Below are 18932 nucleotides of genomic sequence, written 5' to 3'. Positions count from 1 at the left end.
GCTTTCTTTCCTTTCCTTTCCTTTTTCTTTTTTTCTTTTTGACATAGGGCTTTGCTGGCCTCGAACTCACAGGGCAATTGTCCTGCCTCAGGCTTCTGAGTGCTGGAATTACAGAAGTGTACCACCACACTAGGCTCCACAGTGTTTTGAATACTGCCTGAGACACAAATACTCAGTAAGTATTTCTTGAATGAATGAATACATCTTTGGAGAAATAAAGACAAGGAAGTTATCTCAGATTTTAAAACACTGATGCTACCACATATACAGAAATAAAGTTTTGGCATTTTCCCCACAAATTCACCCAGAGGAGACAGGAAGACTGATCAGTGCTGACCATCAGAAGTGAGGCTTTCACTTTTCAGATGTCTGACCTCACCCAGTACTTCCAGAAAGGCTCTGCACCAGTGGCCAGGATTCACAGAGTAGCTCTGAGTACAACAATGTGTAGCTTCTGTTCATCCACCTCCTCTCCCTCAGTCGCATCCGGGGAGTCAAGTCTGTGGGCGGTCGATGGGGATGATGTGAGTGTTGTGTCTGCTTTGATTCTGGCCTTCTCCTTAAGGCTCAATTTTCCCATTTGTAAAAGGAGTTACTGACAAAAAAAAAAAAAACAAACTTCACAGCATCTGGGCAGACCAAATGACCTGACACGTGAAGCCAATGTTTAAGTAATGGTAGCTGTTCCTCCTTTGTAGCTTTCTCCATTGGGCCAAACCTACTTCTACCAGGAAGCCTTTCACTTCTGACTAGGGTCTCTTCAGTTATCACAGCCTGTCTGTCGAGATTTCGGGTGGAATCCAGAAATCCACAGAGCCGCAGCCAGGGTTCAGGAGAGACTGTTGTCATCGCTCACACTGTCTCCCTGATGAGAGGCAGGATTCTCCAGTGCAGTGCTGTATCCTTCTCATGTTCCCCTTGGGCTGCCCTGGTAGACGACAAGTTGGCTGAGAAAGACAGTACTCAAAAGAACACCCCTGGTCTCTGTCTTCCTGTCAGAGGTGACCCTAGCATCACACTCTGATCAGCCGACCTGGGTATTTGGTCCTGTGTTTCCACTGTCTTACCTTTCTGCAGCTTGCAGCTATAGGAAAAGCACCTGGCTGTTGAGAAGCTTCCTTCAGTGTGGCAGTCCCCGGAAATAGCTTGAGCCAAAGCTAATAGTGGTCCTACACATTATTCATGATGAGGAATACAGAATGGAACATCTCCCTAGGTGGAGAGGAGCCTCAGAAGGCAGGAAAGAGCTGGTCCTCAACATCCATGTGACGAGTTGGCCTCAACCATAAGGACAGAAGGGAGTCACTTAAAGGTAGGAGAGGTGGCCTCATACCCTTCTACATCATCATCTGTTCTTTATTGCTTAGTATCCTACTTCATTCAGTTATACAAATGGCAGGTTGGTTGATCTCTGTTGTGAAGTACAATACTGATGTATAATTCATTGTGTGAAGAAAGCATATTCTATGTTTCCTCTCTCTCTTCTTTGAAATAAGACAGATGGTAGAGTATGATGGTGTACACTTGTAATCCCAGCACTCAGAAGGCTAAGGAAGAAGACTGCCATGAGTTAGAGACAGCCTGGACTAAGACAGCTGGCCTAAATGACAAGCAAGATCCTGTCTCAAAAAAACAAAACAAAACAAAACAAAATGAACAACAATAACAAAATGAGAGAGCTAACAGAAAGTAGTAACATATATATATATATATATATATAAATATACATATATATATATAACAAGGTGAAAGAATGAAGTTGAAGCTAAAAAGAACTACTTGTATCTCGCCTTATCTTAGAAATCAAGAGATTTATGTTGTATTTTCTTAGTAAGATGAGAAGCACACAGGCATATGTAAGGTTTTAAAGGGCAAATGGCAAAATCAGTTTCTGTTTCTAGTAGTCACAGGTTTCTTGAGGTCAAAACCTTTGGGATTGTACAGAAGCTTGGGGAAGAACAAGAAAAGATGTCAATCCTTAGAGAAAACACAGCTGTCTCCAGCACTCACAAGTTTTTTAGGGTCCCTGGATGTAAAAGAAAAGTCTCTGAAATTAGGACAAAGTTAAAAATCTGTCTGTAAGATGTGAAGATGTATCAAAAAGAAAGGAAAAAAGAAAAAAAAAAGAATGAAAGGAGAAAGAAAAAGGAAGGGAGAAAGAAAGCAAGCTCTAATGCTTTTAGAAGACTAGGCCAGCATAAGGAAACAGTGGGGCACTGTACGTGAGTTCACACACTTTGTCCAGAGTGGGCTCTGCGTCAGGATGAGAGTGAGGATGCATAACCAGCCTTGGTTTTTGTAGCCCGAACGGAGATGAGAGAAACAGAACTTCGGGCTTCAGATCAAACAAAGTGAGAGCAGGGATGGCCTCTTTCCTGTTCCCCTAAAGGTTATAAAAGTGTTCTCCCCCGCCCCCAGACTAGCAGAACAAACCAGGTTCTGTTCCTTCCTTAGGAAAACTTATTTCTACTGTATCCTCTTTTGAGTACTTGTAAAAGTTGGTGAAGCTGATTCTTCCCTATTGCCCTAGATTCTTCCACACTCAGCAAAAATCAACAGGAAAAAGCTTTAGTCATTGATAACAGTGAATGCAGGGGCCCAGATGCGGCCTTAATGAGCTGCCGGCACTGACAGAGGGTAAGACAGAGACACAATCTCCAGCTCGTGTTTATAGAATAACAGGTTTGAAAGCACAGGAGATACTGAAACCTAGGTAAATTTATTCTGACAGTGACAACAGCATCATCTCTGACACAACTCATATCGGTCTGAAGATTCATTCTGGAACTGTCAAAGCTTTCAAGCAGAAAATTATTCTCAGTGGCTGCAACTTGGCTAAACAAATTTCACTGCACAAGGAAAAATGAAGTTACTTTCGGAAGTGTCTTACCAAAAGACTCTCAGCAAGGAAACCAGAAATAACACTGCTAGCAAGGTAGGTAGTATGATTTCCAAGCTGGTGCCCAGGAAAAGAGCAGGTTGTAGGGACAGAAGAGGTGACACGGATCTACCAGGGAAGGTGACCTGGGCATGTTTAGGGAGAGGTAAAGAATCAAAGCCAGCCATGGTGCCAATCAAGTCTTGGGCAAACTGGAGGGTAGTGTGACCCAGCAGTCAAAGCTGTGACAATTTGAGGAACAAAATAAATAATGGCAATACTGGACACAAACAGAAAATCAAGAAACATCATGATTCCAACCTGATATAGATTCGTCATTCATTGGGAATGCCAAGTAATGATGAAAGAAAAGGCAGCTTTTACTTAGAAAAAATAAAGGAGTAAGGAAAATAGAAAATCCCCACTAGGTAAACATGACACTGATAATTGTTACAGGCAAGAATTACTTGATGGATCTTCAAACTAGTGGGTAAAACTATGAAAAGAAAAACAAGTTGACTTTGCTAAGTATTTAACTATGTCAAAGTATTTTCCTATAAGATGTATATTAACTATAAATTTTTTTAAAAAACCCTATCTTTGCAGGTGGAAAAAGCTGGCTGACACAATTTTAACTGAGTGGTCAGATCTACTGTCTAACACCAGGGGCTTTATATTCCCTGTCCCGCTGATGTAACACACTGTGTGAAGGGAACAGCAACTTCTCTGTGTCCGTGTGACTCCAAATATGTAATCTCAATCAGATCAGGAGAAACACCACAGAAACCCAGAAAGAGACAGTCTATAAAGTGATCGATCTAAACTCTTCACAAGAGTCAAGGTTGTGTAACACTTGGGGAGAGGTAAAGGAAACAACACAGGCATGCTTGTTATCATCAGTGTGTTCCAGAAAAGGCCATTACTGGGAATTTGAAGTGTGAATGAGCTTTATGATTAATTAGGTGCCCTATCCAAGTGTTAATTTCCTATTATCGATGGGAAAATTCCTATCAAAATTTTGATTCCTAACAAAATTCTATTATTGACAATAAATTCCTATTATTGTAGACTATAATTTGAGTTAGATGTTAACACTGGGTTAAGTGTAGATGAGAGTGTGTTACATATGCAACTAATCTGTAAAATTATTTAAAAAATGAAAAGTTAAAGATAGAATTAAGCTTAGCTTGATTTCATTTGGTAGCCAGCCAGGGCCAGGCTGAGATGTTTCCAGGTAAGATCTAAGACCATGACAGAAATTACTGAGAGAAGTCAGGAAAGGATGTAGCAACGTGGGCTGCTACTGTTCTCGCCTCTTGGCTGATCAGGGAACAATGCTGCCTTTAGCAATAGTCTCTCTAACTGTGTACCCTAAAAACGTGGGTCTCATACTCAGTGTTCAATAACTTTAATTCCTCAATAACATCTCTTCTCTAGACTTTTCAAAACAAAACTAATACAACAAGCTATTTTACTCATTTTACTCAACCAAAAAGTCACATCTACAAATACACCTGAATTCTTTTTCCAGAACTCATAACTTGAAAAACTCTTAAAATACAAAAATAACTAAAGCCAGAGGCTTATTTGAATGTTACCAATTGGATAAACAGAAATAATTGTTATAGTGTTAGTTTACTTCTTGCTGGGTATTAAAATATTTGTAGAGAGTTGCATCAAAGCAAAGTAGTTATGTAAAACCTTATGAAAGCAGATACAAAGCTTTACGTTCCAAACATGTTTTTTGGCTTTTAAAACTGTGGCTGTTTAACATAATCCCAAATTGTCCTGCAATGGGTGTGCCGTACAGACATTTGCTGTCACTATAGAGATGCCTGCTTAGTGGTTCATCCCAGAATTATGCTGTAAGCCAATAATACACTGAATCATTGTGCCAGCAGGCCCACCACTGTGTCACGCTTAGGGCCTATACATACCTCCCACCGCGTTACAGCGAGATGTCATTTCCCAGAGCACCAATGCCATGGAGTAGACATCGGTCTGCTTGAAGGACTCAACATTCTCCAAGTTCATCCTGGATTCCAGGACTTCTGGGGCCATGTATCTTGCAGTTCCCACCTAAGGCAAAAATAGACATTGAAGCATATCATTTAATTCCAGGCGGATCTCTGTTTTCACAGTGTAACAGGAGCTCGTCCCTTACAAGAGTAAGCGATCTTTAAAAAGAATGCAATGCTGTCCGAAATAATGAGAACTGCACAGAAAGATACAGCATCTAAGGTGATTGTTAAAAATAGATGTTCTTTCCTTGAAAAGCCTTTGAAGACTATAAACAAAGCATGCTAAAATAAGGAAGTGCCAAAGCCCAGGGTAGTCTTATCAGTCCCGTGGCATCCCATTATTCAATAACATCCTTACCGATAACTCGAGAGACAACATCTGTGATATTTTAGATGTTTATTTTTGCTTCTGCAAATTAAACATTTTTAAATTCTTGAAACTCTAGGCTTACAATGAAAATAATCACCATCAATTTTCATCATGTAAGGATTGTTTCAATCTTTGTTTACCCCATGGCACATTCCAGTGTGTCAAGGATGTAATATAATTTCATAACTCTCTACAAAACTGAAGTCAAGTGAAAGTATTTTCACAGTAAAAGGCCAAAGCCGAACATATAATTTTCACGAGTGTGTCACAGAGTTGTATTTTGACTTTTAAGCTTGTGCTACTCTCTATTATGGATAGTACACAAACAGGGGACCCATGGGGAAAAAGAAGAAATATGTTTAGGGGAAATATTTCAAGTGTAAACGCTTGATATTGCAGCCTGTCCATCCTGATGAAACTGCAGTAACTGTCCTGGCTTTCCAAGGACCTAAAGAAGGTCACGTAACTTGCAATCATTCCCGTGAACATTACTTACTGGCATGTAGCACAAGCAATTTTTCTTTTTTACTGGTCATTGCATGACTCAAAATCCTGACATATTAGTTTGTTTGGTTTCAACATGTTTATCTTAATACTCCTGTGCAGCCATGGGCACAGAGGGCTCACTGAGCCGTAACTGAGTAACCCAGAAGCACATGCTGCCGTTTGGCCATCGTGAACGCCTTAGTACAAAGACATGGGCTCATCATTTAGAAAGGATGCCTTGGTAACTTCTAACATCGTTCCAGTAACACCTTAGCCAAAGAAATTTCCACTTGAACCTGTGAGACTGTTTGAAAAGCAGAACTGATTTCTCAACAAACAGTTATTGTCCACTTTTCAGGCACTGTGTTAGGTGTTTTGAGTGACCACAAATAGGTGGATTTGGACTTCTACCTTCTGGAATCTAGAAACTCATATAACTACCAGTAGTATAGGATGGAAAGGAATATACACCATTATGGGGGGGGGGAGAAAATAATACCAGCACTTGAAGCAAAGAAAAATTATTCAAAAATGGAAATGAGGGTTAAGCATAGGAGGAAAATGTTTGTTCTGAGACAAGAAGGCTTTGAAGACAGGGCTGGAAATGCTGTCCTTTAGCAAAGGTACCAGGCAAGAGAAGGTGATGCTGTCGTGCATTGACTCCTGCTTTTGGCTAGATTCTCTAGCCAAGTATTCAGAGACTAGAACTACTTGAGAGAAGAAGCATGAGTTATGGGTCAAGACACAAGGTGTTGTCAGCCACAAGGAAAGAGGATCTACAACCAGTTCTCACTTACTTGCCCACTGTTAGCCAGGTCGTCTACCGACAGAGTAGGGTCCAGACGCAGGGAGAGGCCGAAGTCACACAGGCAGCAGGTCAGGTCATTCTTCACCAGGATATTGGAGCTCTTGAGATCTCTGTGCACAATGGGCATCTTAGGTCTCCCACATGGTGTGTGGTCACTATGGAGGTGGGCGATGCCCCGGGCAAGGGAGCTACCCAACTTGCGTAGGTCCTCCCAGCTGATGACATGCCGGGTGAGGTACTCCTGCAGGTTGCCCTTGGCATGGAAGGCAGTGATCAGCCAGTACTGTTTGCCCAGCTCTGTCTTCCGCTCCTCAGCTGTGAGGAACTGGAGGATATTCTCATGCTTCAGGTTGATGTCAGAGAAGATGTCTTTCTCTGTTTTCCAAGAGGCGTACTCCTCGTAGGGGAAGATCTTGACTGCCACAGTCTCAAACTGCTCTGAAGTATTCTGCTTCAACTTGGCCTTATAGACCTCAGCAAAGCGGCCTTTGCCCACCAGTGTGTCCAGCTCGATGGGCAGCAGCTCCGTGTTGTGGTTGATGTTGTTGGCACACGTGGAGCTGATGTCAGAGCGGTCATCTTCCAGAATGATGGCGCAGTGCTCGCTGAACTCCATGTGCTTCCGTGGCTTGCTGCTCTCCCAGGATGGACCCAGCTTCTGCTGCCGGTGCACACGGTAGCAGTAGAAGATGATGATGACGGCTATGGTGATGCCTAGAGGTGGCAGCAGACTGATGCCTGTTACTTGGAATATGACTAACCACAGGTCAGTATTGCTGGCAGCATCTTCTGATGTGAAAAAAAAAAAAAAAAAAAAAGGAGAGACAGAGTTGGGTCAGTGGGCACATACTGTCAAGAAGTAAATCCATCCCACGTTAGCATGTTTATACTTTTTGTTGATGTTATAGTATGAATATTCTCCAGTCCAGGCTGCTAAGTATATACTTGTTCATTCTTTCCTATCTCTAGTCATCCAGCATCTCCTATCCTTATTGCAGCTTAAATGTCACTCCCTAAGGGAAATTGAGGAAGTTAGTGAAATATGATTTTTATATTTTTACATATTCTTATAGTGGCACTGATCCTGCAGTGGATTTGTGGGTATCATTCCCTACTCCCCCCAGCCCCAGAGGACATGGTGCCACGAGACACCCTCACTGACGTAAACAGCATTCAGCACACTGCAGAACCTTGATCTTGTTGAGTGACATTTACTGAATGTTACCTAAGGCCAAGGCACTGCAAACAGCATTGGGAATACAGACAGGATGATGCCATTTCTACCATCAAAAACTTAGCATAGGTGGGGGCTTCTAAAAACACAGATACTGTCAGGTTCTGCCAGTTCTGAATCTTTGCTCGTTTCCCAGTTCCTATTTTGTTTTTCTCTGACCAGCATCCAGGCTGCCCTGACTCATCAAATCTGGGCTGTTAGAGGAATTACTGAAAGGATTTATTTGGATGTCTGTTACTTTGTGTCCACCTAATACTCCTCTTTTCACTGTGGTTGCCATTTGTCATTTCACAGAACAGAAACAATTAACAGTAACAATGGAGCTGCTACTATAAATTTACGAAAAGTTAAAGATGGAAATGTAGCCAGTTTTCTGACTTGGAATACTGAAGCAAAGCCTTATGCTTAAGGAAGAAGAAATGTCTTAGCTATCAAACTTTAGTTCATTTGTCAGTCTTGTTGGCTCTGATTTGTTTTTGTCTCAGAAAAAGGAGTATGAACAGAAACAGGCAGTCAGCAGGAGACAATGAAAGGCAGCAATAGTTCAATTAAAGCAAATGATTGGTCTTCCATTGGGCAAAAATGTGGGAATTACATTGCTCTGTGTGTCATTCATCAGCCCTTGAAGTTACTCATTAATGAGCAGGCCTCAGATTCAGATGTCAGATTTATCCATTCAATACATCCACTGCAGAATGTCTACTATGGAATGACACTGCCTTCAAAGAGTATCCAGTAGAGAAATCAAGGGATATATACAAATGCTGACTGACGTACAGCATTCTGAAATCAGAGCTTAATGTGTGGTGCAATCTATGTGTTGGTGGAATATGAAAAAGATTAGAGAAACATGCAAAACACAGTGGCAATAACTGCCTTTGAGCTGGCCTCTGATGGGTGGAAGAGGTCAATGATGGGCAGAAACAGTGTCCTGTCCAAGTGAAAAAATATATTCTTTCTCTGGGGAACTCTCCCAGAATTATTCTGCACATGGAAATAAAAAAGGAAAAAACAGCTTTGTAGGGGTTATGGGAACTACATTTCACATCACAGAAGGGATTTTTAACAATTGACAGTTTTCACCTACGTAGGAATCTGAGGAAAAATGTGAAGAGAACACAGTACAATAGTCCCGGTACAGAGAAGACACCCGTATCTCCCAAAGGGAACTGATCACCTAAATAGTGTTGGTTATTGTCACTTAATGAAATACTGTCAGGAATGAAGCTAATACATGCCACTTTTGAATGTGTAGATAAATACAATACAATATGTGGTATGATTCAGTACCTGTTCTTGAAGTAATTCTAAATGGAAATGACAACTTCATTGACTGTAAATTCTAAGATCTTAAATCTACTTTACACACTAAAACTGGAGAAACAATCCTAAAACCTCAGAATTTCAACAACGAGGAGGGGAAAAAGCATCATTTTAGGAAGAGACATATTCACTTAAAATTTAATTTGGTGGAGTTGAAATTTGAAAACACAAATCTTTATTCCAGGAAGTTCAGACAGAGACAAAGGACAGAAAAAACTAGGGACAGATGTGGTGGTAGGCCAAAGCAACTGTAGAAAGAACCAAATACAAAAGAAAAGAAAACAGTAGGCTGTCCCTGCTGTCCCACAGAATATGAGCCTGGAGGGAAAAATTAAAGAGAGAGATGAGAACAATATTCAACTGCAACAGCAGATTACAATGTTAACTCTGGAAATGAAATGCCACCTCTATTATCTAAAGCATCCGTGGATGGATTTGCTTGAAGCACACACCTACTTCAAATGTCTATGTCTATAACTATATAAAATATTTTATATCATAAATCAGTTTCATTACCTGAATGAGGGTTTGGCCAACTATGGCCCAAGGACCTATGACTGGTGACATAGATCTCTTTTACCTCACTTTGAAATACATACACATACATACTTACATGCACACACAAACACACAGAAGTCCTGTAAGTAAAATCCTACCTGTAAACCCTAGAACATAAGCTATCTTGCCTTTTATAGAAAATGTTTGCTGACTCTTAACTTACAGAATTATAACTGGAAGAATCTAGAGAGACTTCACTTTGGTCCAATGTGAAATTCTTCACAATAAGGAAATGCAACTAGAAAAATGTAAATATTAACTACATCATTACTTAGTTGCGTCACCAATTAATTAAACATACAAGTGAACTCTTAAATAGCAATCAATGATAATTTTATTGTAGTCATTCCTAGTCACACATAAAATGGTCTTTCTTTTAATTTCTATGCTTTTCGGGCTAAGGAAAATAGAAGATCAGAAAGCCCCTGAAGTTCATGTGTGGTACTGACCACAGAAAATTCTAGAAATCCCCAGTTCAATGTTAGAAACCTAAGTTTTACTTTCTTCTTAAATTTCCTGTGATTTCTTTTTGAAAATCTAAATGCAGAAATTTGTAGGAGAGGAATTATTGAACAACATTTATCAATCTTGAAACTTGAAAGAGACGGTAAAATCCCCTAACAATAGCGAACCGTCTGAAAGGAAGTCTTGGGATGTGGCTCTTTCTAAGCAGAAGACACCCACATGCTCTCGCATCTTTAACCCTTGGGCTGCTAGTTAGAGTGTAGGCACAACCTGGCAACTCCTTCACTTAGGGACTAACAGAAGTCCTTCTTTTCAACATCTGACTACAAAGACACTCATAGCCTGAACATTTACTATGTATCTGGCTGTGAACTAAGTGTTTTATATAATATTATATTTAGTTGGCAGAAGTATCATGTGAAGTAGAAGCTACAATTATTATACACCCCATTTTACAGACAGGGAAGCTTTTTGGTCAAATAGTTTGCGTAATTTTCCAAGATCATCAACACAGGTAATAACAAAGCTGGTATCTGCAACAAGATCTGACTGAACAGAGCACTAAACATCATTCCATAATCTATAAACTTCACATTGGTAACAGCCAATTAAATGAGTTTATATAATCTTTCAGTGTGATCAAGCGATTTTCTTTCCAGGAGGTTGAATTAAGTGCTTTCATAGACATCTGCTCAGTGACACTGGCAGTTCTTGGATAGACTTCCTTAGATACACAAACCATTCTCCTTGGTTTTCAACTAGAACCACTGCTAGGAAGCGTTCCTGTAAAGACATGTCTTCTTCCTGCCTGGGAAAGAAAGGTCTTACAAAAGAGAACCTGAAAATCTTTTTGTTCCCTTCAGGGCTCACCCCAGGCCCTAGCACATAGAGGGCTCAAGGCAAAAGTATTGAACTACTGGAAACTTCCATGAATAGTTTCTTGTTATGGAACATCAAGCTACGTACAGGGCTGAATGGATGATCTCTAAAGGTCATCTACACACACACACACACACACACACACACACACACACACACACACATACACACACAGCACACACACACACAAACACAAACGCGCGCACATCACAAATTCTTAACCTGAGCTCCATGAATAGAATTCATTGGTTTTATGAATTTAACTAAGCAAAAATCACACCTGTCATTTTCTTCAATCTTTAATTACACTGTTGAATAATATTTCCTAGGATTAGTTGTACCTATGACTGTCTCCAGTTTTTCCATGTTGTTTGTCATACATGTCTTGGAAAATTGCTTGTACTTGTCACTCAGACATTTCATCTTTTCAGATGTGTTGTAAACCTTCTCAAAGCATCACTATAGCAAAATATTGCTATATCATAGGTTCATTTTTAAATATATCCAATCATAGTACTTCAATATAGTTGTTCATTTTCCCCCAAATATTGAGTGTTATATTTCATTCACTTGAAAACTTCATTGAGAGGTGAGTGCTACAGATTAGATTTCAAGAAATCCATGGTGCTCACATTAAAAAAACCAAAGCTCTCTGGGCAAAGTAAAGGCACTGAAGCTCTGGTTTCTCTGCCAGATTTACCCAGAGCAAAGATCTTGAGATTCATCAGGTTTTCCGAGAAGGCGCCAGCTGGTGCCTGGCTTACCATGGTGTGTGTGCTCCATATGACCAATGATAAATTCGATCTGCCTAGAATTCACTTCACAATAACATAGACAAGTGTGTTATGCATGTGTACCAACTCCCCATGTACTAATAAAAATAAAAGTTAAAATGAAAAAAGATAACTAACACATAATATACTTGACTGGGCCGGCTGATGAGTGGCCATCATCTAGTTTTATTTCCCTAACAACTCTGTGAGTTTCCGTTTTTACCGACCAGGGACTATTATTGCCCCCATTTAGCAGAAAAAGATCTTGAGCTGTGGATGTGTCTACAATGCTCTTGTTCCCTTAGTAAATAAAAATTTTTAATATGTAAAAGCTTCCCCTAATCGATGCTCAATAAATAAACATTTTAACTAAGTGACTTATTTAAAATTATTAGGAAATTGCAACAGTTATGACAAGAAAGCAGTATCAGATTTGGACACAGCAAGGGATTTAAGAGTCTGCAAGCAAGCTCCTTTCACTGTCTCGCACACAGTCATACTCAAGTTAGAAGACAGTTTGTTTACTTCTCAGTCACTCCGTACACCATGGGATTTCCCCTTGAAAGTTTCTGTCAGTGTGTGTATTTTTAACGGCATACTAACATTTATCTTTTGGATACCAAAAACAAAAATAAAAGAAGAGGAATTTAACATTTGTCTTTCAAACAACATTTATTTATAAGACTGACATTTACAAATGGTCCCTTAGTCACAGCTAAATCTGGCCTGTATGGCACATAGTGATGGGAAATTTTCATAGATTAAATGGTCCTGTGGGTTCACTGCTAGAAGACAGTGGTGGTATGGAATAAACAGATTGCACAGTTAATCAGACTTGGAGCAAATGGGGTTCCTGCTGCCCACTAGGTACTGGCCATGAATAAATCGCCCTCTAAATCTTTTCCCTTAACATGAGGTCAATACTTGGAAGTAGGTATGAAATTATATAAATGAAGGCACATGGCAGACACTTAGAACAAACTAACAAACACAAACTGAGTTCTCTTCTCATTTCTGTCAGGGATATCAAAAATAATCCAGGAATAAGACATTGCCTCCATAAATCATCAGACTTGCTTCTGTTTTGTCACCATTTTGTTACTCCAGAGTAAACTACAAGTACAGAAAACCATACAAAAAGGTGGCTTACTGAAGGCTAACACTCTTGTAACCAGTGCTCAGATAAAATGCTTTACTTTGCCAGCACTTCATAAGTCTCCTCTCATCCCCCAGATCAATCCCAGTCCTATCTCTCCTTTCTTTGCTCCAAAAGTAACCTTTGTTCATGACTTTTTAAGAGTTAGAATTTTCTTGGGTTTTTAAAATGGTTTTATCACTTGAGTGAGTATATAGTGTTTGGGATTTTGTTTTTGTATTCTGGGTGGTTATGATGCTGAGGATCAATGGTAGAGACTGAGTTATATCTATAGCCCTTTTTACTTTATTTTGAGGTCATTGTGTGATCAACACTGGCCTTGAATTGATGATTATCCTACCTCCGCTCCCAAGTAGCTGAGATTACAGGTATGCAACACCATATCTGGCCTCTATAGTTTCTTAGTAGTAACACAACTGAATATACATGCAGAATTTGTTTCTTTCACAGAATTACAAGTCTTCTTTCAATAAAACACCACTAAAATGTCTACAAAAATGTTTAATCACAATATAATAAAGTGTAAATCCATAAAGATAAATCATAAAGTGCTGCTATAAAAATAAATGGCCTGGCTTGTTCAGAATCAATGTCACAAAAAAAAAAAAAAAACCTGATGTGGTAACATAATTAAATTTAATGTGTGGCCCTTGATTGAATTCTGAATTTAATTAACAATAGATGCACAGGTTTGGGAAAATGTGAATACAGACTGTAATGTACATTTTTGTATGTATGTATATGCATGTCCACATATCCATGGAAGAACTGAGGCAGAGAGAAAATCCAGTCATAATACTATCTATATGCGATACACTCTGCAACTCTAACATTCACAGATCATGCTACCATCCTCTACATCTTTAATAAACATTTTGTTGGCCTGGTGCAGAGTTTCTGAAACATTAGTATTCAGAGTGTGGTTCCCAGAGCAGCAGCATCAGCACTGCCTGTGACCTTAAGGGATGTGGAGAGCATCTCGGCCTCATCCTAAACTAGCAGAATCACAACTGGCACCGAAAAGTTCCCTAGATGTCTCATTTACACATTAAAGTTTCAAAAGTACTGTTTTAGCAAAAACTAAGTAAGTTCCTTGGCCCCCTGCCATAGAGATGCTTCCCTCTTGCAAAGAAATTGCTTAGTGGAACTTTTTGCAAAGTGCTGGTGCAATTGTATTCAGTAGTAACCAACAAGAAAATAGTCCAGGAGAATTATCTAGTCGGTTAACGGTGGAGAATTAAGAATGTTAAAATACAGTGACCCTATACTTCTCTCCTCTTTTGGGAAATAATCTAAACACTGGGATCAAGAAAAACTATTCTTTACATTGAGTCGAATATGGTCTTTCTGTATTCCTACTTAGCAGTTCTTATGCTTTTCTTTAAAGTAAAAGACAACAAAATTATTCAGTACTCTCATTTCCACTGCCAACGAGTAGAGGTTAAAACAGCTAATGATTTGCTCTTTCTGTTAACCTGAAAGCAGGGATACATTTCTTAAATTAATTTAGTACCTTTTCTAAGGAGGGTTCTATCTCTGCCCTATTAATGTTTCACACTGTCTGCATCTGTCAGGTCACCACACCACACTCACTTTTCTTCTGTCTTTCTCCATAAAGCACAGTTTTCTATAGTTCTTTCCACCTAAGTGTCTTCACTTGTTAGAACCATTTCCACTGCCTTCTCAGTGTCTGCTTTGCCCTTGCCAATTGGTGGCACCACACCTATCCATCCAACCTCTGAAGTTTGAATGTGTTTTCCTTTAATGGACAATTTAATCAGTTTAAAACTGCAAGTGCCCATTGTCAATGAAGCCTTGGCCTTGTTCTGAAGTAACTGCTTATAAAAATTGTTGAAAACAAAGTAATATTTTGTTTTAAAGAATACTGTTACTCCTCAAGAATTACATAGGTGTTGTGTTTTGTTTTCATTTTTCTCCTCCAATCATTGAAAACTGAATTTTGGCTTCTTTCTCTGGTGACTGCCATTCTCCAAGTGTTACCAGTATTTTTCACAGTATACGATAAAAATGCTAGAAAAAAATTGCCCAGAACAAATTATCTTCAGTTCAACAGTTCCCAATGTTGGCTGCCTACTGGAGTATCTTGGGAAATTTAAAAAAAAAAATGTGATACCAGACCCCAGACCAATTAAATCAGAAACTACAGAGTAAGGCCCAGTTAACGAGGGGTTTTAAAACTTCTCAGGTGTTTCACTGTACAGGCCAGGCTGGGAATGACCACGTCACCCTGGCAGGAGACATAAGCGTTTCAAATAGGATGCAGACTGGAAAACGGAAGGAATTTTGATCACTAAATTTCATATCAATTGATCTTGACACTGGGACCAACTAAATTCCCTATTGAGGAACAAAAATCAGGCATGCGTCTGTGTGTCTGTGTGAGTTACATATACATATAGGGACAAAAGACAAGGTAGCATTCGCTTATAATTAAGCACAATTATTGATATTAAAATGGATATTTTACATGATTAGCAGCATGCAGGAGGGAGTTAAGACCAAAAGACAATTTCTAAGCCTAAGTCAACCAGACTTTCAAGTCGTCCTAAGTACAGTCTGTAGACTTTAGTCTGGGAAGAAATGAAAGTTAGTTCACAGTGGGGAGCCTGCACCGTGGGCTTTTTCCCTAGAGGGACGGTGGGATGCTTGTACGGTAGTGGTGGGAGTCTCCACTGATCCACTTGGCCATCATTTCTGACTGTAGAATTTATGGAATATATTAGGCCGTGGTGGGGCTGCTATGAGATTACAGACCAATCACCAGATGCCCCAGAAGGCCAGCCATGGGGGTCTAATTGGTTTATTGACCACTGTAGGTAGCGGATGAATTCAAGACCATCTGTCTGCACTGATTTCACTCCACAGTGACTCATATCAGAATGAAGCTTGTTTACTTTGCTGCTTAGGAAAAAAAAAAAATTCAGCCAGCAACCACATCTGGTCTTAGTACATCTTTGTTTACTTTGCTGCTTAGGGAAAAAAAAAAAAAAAAAAATCTACCAGAGCGAGTTTTTTCACCCTAAGTCAAATACTTTGAAAGCTTTGCCTGACTGATTCAGAATGCTCTCTGGCATGTGCGGTCTTTCTTATTTCTCCAGCCAGACAGGGACTATATTGAGGGGTTCAGATTATACTTTCTAACCAAAGCTTTTCCTCATCCAAAAGTTCCTTCAGTTCTGAGTCATCACCTCAAATAACTGATTTCTTTTCCCAGGAGTAAGACTAGTGACTTTGATCCATAATTTTCTTCCTCTTCTCACAGCTCTCCTCAGCCACGGTTCCACACCTACCTTTTTCTTCTGCATGTTAGACCAGAAAGTAACTCTGATTTGTTTCTCTCGAAACAAAAACGTACAGCTGGGAAGCAGCTATTCTGAGGAGCAAGTGTGTGATTCAAAGGCTGTACATTCAGAATCCCTCAGAGCAGCCGAAGCACCATTTATTTTTCTCAGTCTCGTATGCAAGAATGAAGAGTTTCCCCTCAAGAAACCAGCTTCCTGATGGTGAAGCTAAACAAACACAAACTAAGATTTGGAAGAGATGCAGCATTTTTAAAGTCCTTCCTTATTCAGAGAGCAATGTGAGCCAGTAAAGCGCTCAGTGCATGTGATCCATACCCAAAGTGGGCTTGCTTGATGGCGTGAAGCATCGTCATGAAGGGTGCAATGAGTCCAGAGAGAACCAGCTGGCTGAGATGTTCTGCTAGCAAGTTAAACATAGACAGGAAACCACATGTCTGATACTGTAAAAAAAATCATTTGTCTTCCTGCCAGAGGGAGGCTTGCAAACCAGAGGGGCTACTTACATTTTTAAAAATATCTTCAAGAATGAGGGGGAAAAGAAACTTGGTGGCTATGAGAAGTCCTCTCTCCTCAAAGCATTTCAGGTTAAAGGATTTGAGTTGCTGTGTTAATTGCATAGTCTGCATGTACCTTGTAGGTCAATGAGGCACACCAGTGGCTGACAGTTTACATCTCAGGCTGGCTTCTCTCTTTTCCCCCAGGTTGAACTTAAGTTAAGTAACTCCTAGAGCCCTGATTTGTAAGCTAGCTAGGTATCATTGATGAAATCAGGCATAGTTTTATCCTCACGCAACCGTCAAATAGACACAATAAAAAAAAAAATAAAGTGAAAATAAGAACTGAAATGATGACAAGCGGTATATAATGTGGAAAAATCAGATCAGGCAGTAAAGCAAAGCGGGCGTGGGTAGGCAAAATGCATACACACATGTTTCTGAGAAACAGGACTCAAGCTTGACCTTAATCTTTCAAGAGAGAAATGCGGAAACCATCAAGGGGTTGACTTCAGATTTGATTTATCAAATAAGGCTGCCCATCTGATTGCTTACACTCTGCCTGTGGCTTCTTCGGCAGTATTGTTAGGGAGCTTCTACAGAAAACCAATACTTGTAGAGATGAAAATATTTAACACCTGGGCTTTCATCAGAGCGTTTGCTGATTACTTCTCTACAGGCTTCAACATGTCCTTAAGATGAAAAGCAAATAGGGATTTATGAAGGATCCTCAGGAACAATCTTTCCAAGGCAAAGGGAATTTCTAACCCTAAAGGGAATTTCTCTTGGCTCCCTCAGGAAGACAATACAATGTAGCGAACAGCACCCTCTCCCAGGAACATTTCACTTGGCCTCACAGACTGGTTATGATGGATAGCATCCAAACACAATGCAAGCGGGAAAATTTCTTCTGGTGAAAGTCAAAGATAGAGCACTTGCACCTAGTGGAACAACGGTAACATTTTACAGCCAAAGTGCACTGAATGCTTGCTCTGTGCTGTATTGTTCTAAATCTCTACCAGAATATATCCATTCATGCTTACAATAATAGTATTTAAAACTCTCATCATTTCTACACCCCTCCCCTCATTATTTATAAGAGAAACTGAAAGGACACGACAACTAGTTTATAAATGGATGATATGGGATTTGACCCCACAGAATTTGGCGATGAGGGTCACACTCTTAACTCCTATTATAAGTTGTCTTCCCAAATGATGATGGCCAGCCCACTGGCCATCATTTGCAAATTGCATTCCCCTTAGACACAGGACCAGCGCAGTCCTAAGATTTTACTTGTTCTGTGTGTGTGTTGGGCCTTGCACATGGAAGGCTAGAGCTCTACCACTGAGCCACATCCCCAGCCTATAAGGTTGTTCTTCTCCCAAGGACTTGCTGGGTGGTGACTGTGGGAACAGACCTGTATGTAGCCGCTTAGGTCAGGGGCCTGTTGCAGGACACTGATAAGACAGCACACAGCTGCTATGGAAATGTGGAAAGGTAAGGGCATTCCATAATGAAGAGATAGATTCTCTGGTTCTCCTGGGGCAAAAGTAGGTTAGTAGCTGTGAGATGTAAGGAATCTACGCTACTCCTGTCATTAAAATGAAAAGCTTAGATGAGGTTATTTCATGTCCGCATAAAAACATCAGGCTCCAGCAAACAAGACGGCACACCTGAAAGTAGTACAGTGCACCCTTTCCCAGTGGACTCCAGCCCAGCATGGCCAGCACACGGCTGGGGCTCCATGGATTCACATATCCTTGGCCATGGGCCCAATACCAACTTACCTGCACTTCAGTTAGAAAAGGGTGGGACCCTGGCCCTCTAACCAGTCTGCTGAAACTCTGGAACTGGAGTCCAGTGCAAACTCTCTTTCTTACATGGCTTGTATAAATGGTCATGGAGACAAAAAAGCATTTACTGAATATGGAAAAAAAAAACTCAGCCAGTTGTCAAGTACATACAAATCAAAACCACCGTCAGATGACACTTTACCCTACTTAGAATGACTATTAGTTAAAAAGGAAAAAAAAAAAAAAAAAAAAAACTAACAAAAGCCAGTGAGGATGAAGAAAATGGAATCTCAGATACTGCTCAGGAGAACTTAACTGCCATTATGAAAACCATGGGCTGAGGATGTCCTTCCTCAGTTAGAGTACTT

At 40.1% G+C, this 18932-nt stretch overlaps 1 protein-coding gene across 3 annotated transcripts in view; it reads right to left on the bottom strand.

Moving 5' to 3' along the window:
* The window catches only part of Tgfbr2 (transforming growth factor beta receptor 2), an 89650-nt gene that overhangs the window by 12422 nt on the left and 58296 nt on the right, over window positions 1–18932 (bottom strand). For 2 of the 3 annotated variants that reach the window (XM_003480154.5, XM_003480153.5), the window contains 2 exons: window positions 6553–7352; window positions 4816–4957 (listed from right to left, as the gene is read on the bottom strand). In XM_003480154.5, the coding sequence (XP_003480202.1) occupies window positions 4816–4957; window positions 6553–7352 (942 nt within the window). The remainder of the gene's footprint in view (window positions 1–4815; window positions 4958–6552; window positions 7353–18932) is intronic. The other variant, XM_013143989.3, reaches the window with a different exon arrangement.

The sequence above is a fragment of the Cavia porcellus genome, unplaced genomic scaffold, assembly GCF_034190915.1.
Source record: "Cavia porcellus strain 051 isolate PalLab524CR breed Dunkin Hartley unplaced genomic scaffold, mCavPor4.1 scaffold_10, whole genome shotgun sequence".
In the NCBI taxonomy this organism is placed as follows: Eukaryota; Metazoa; Chordata; class Mammalia; order Rodentia; family Caviidae; genus Cavia; species Cavia porcellus.
The sequence above is the reverse complement of the archived record's forward strand: the minus strand, read 5'-3'. Positions and strand labels throughout refer to the sequence as shown.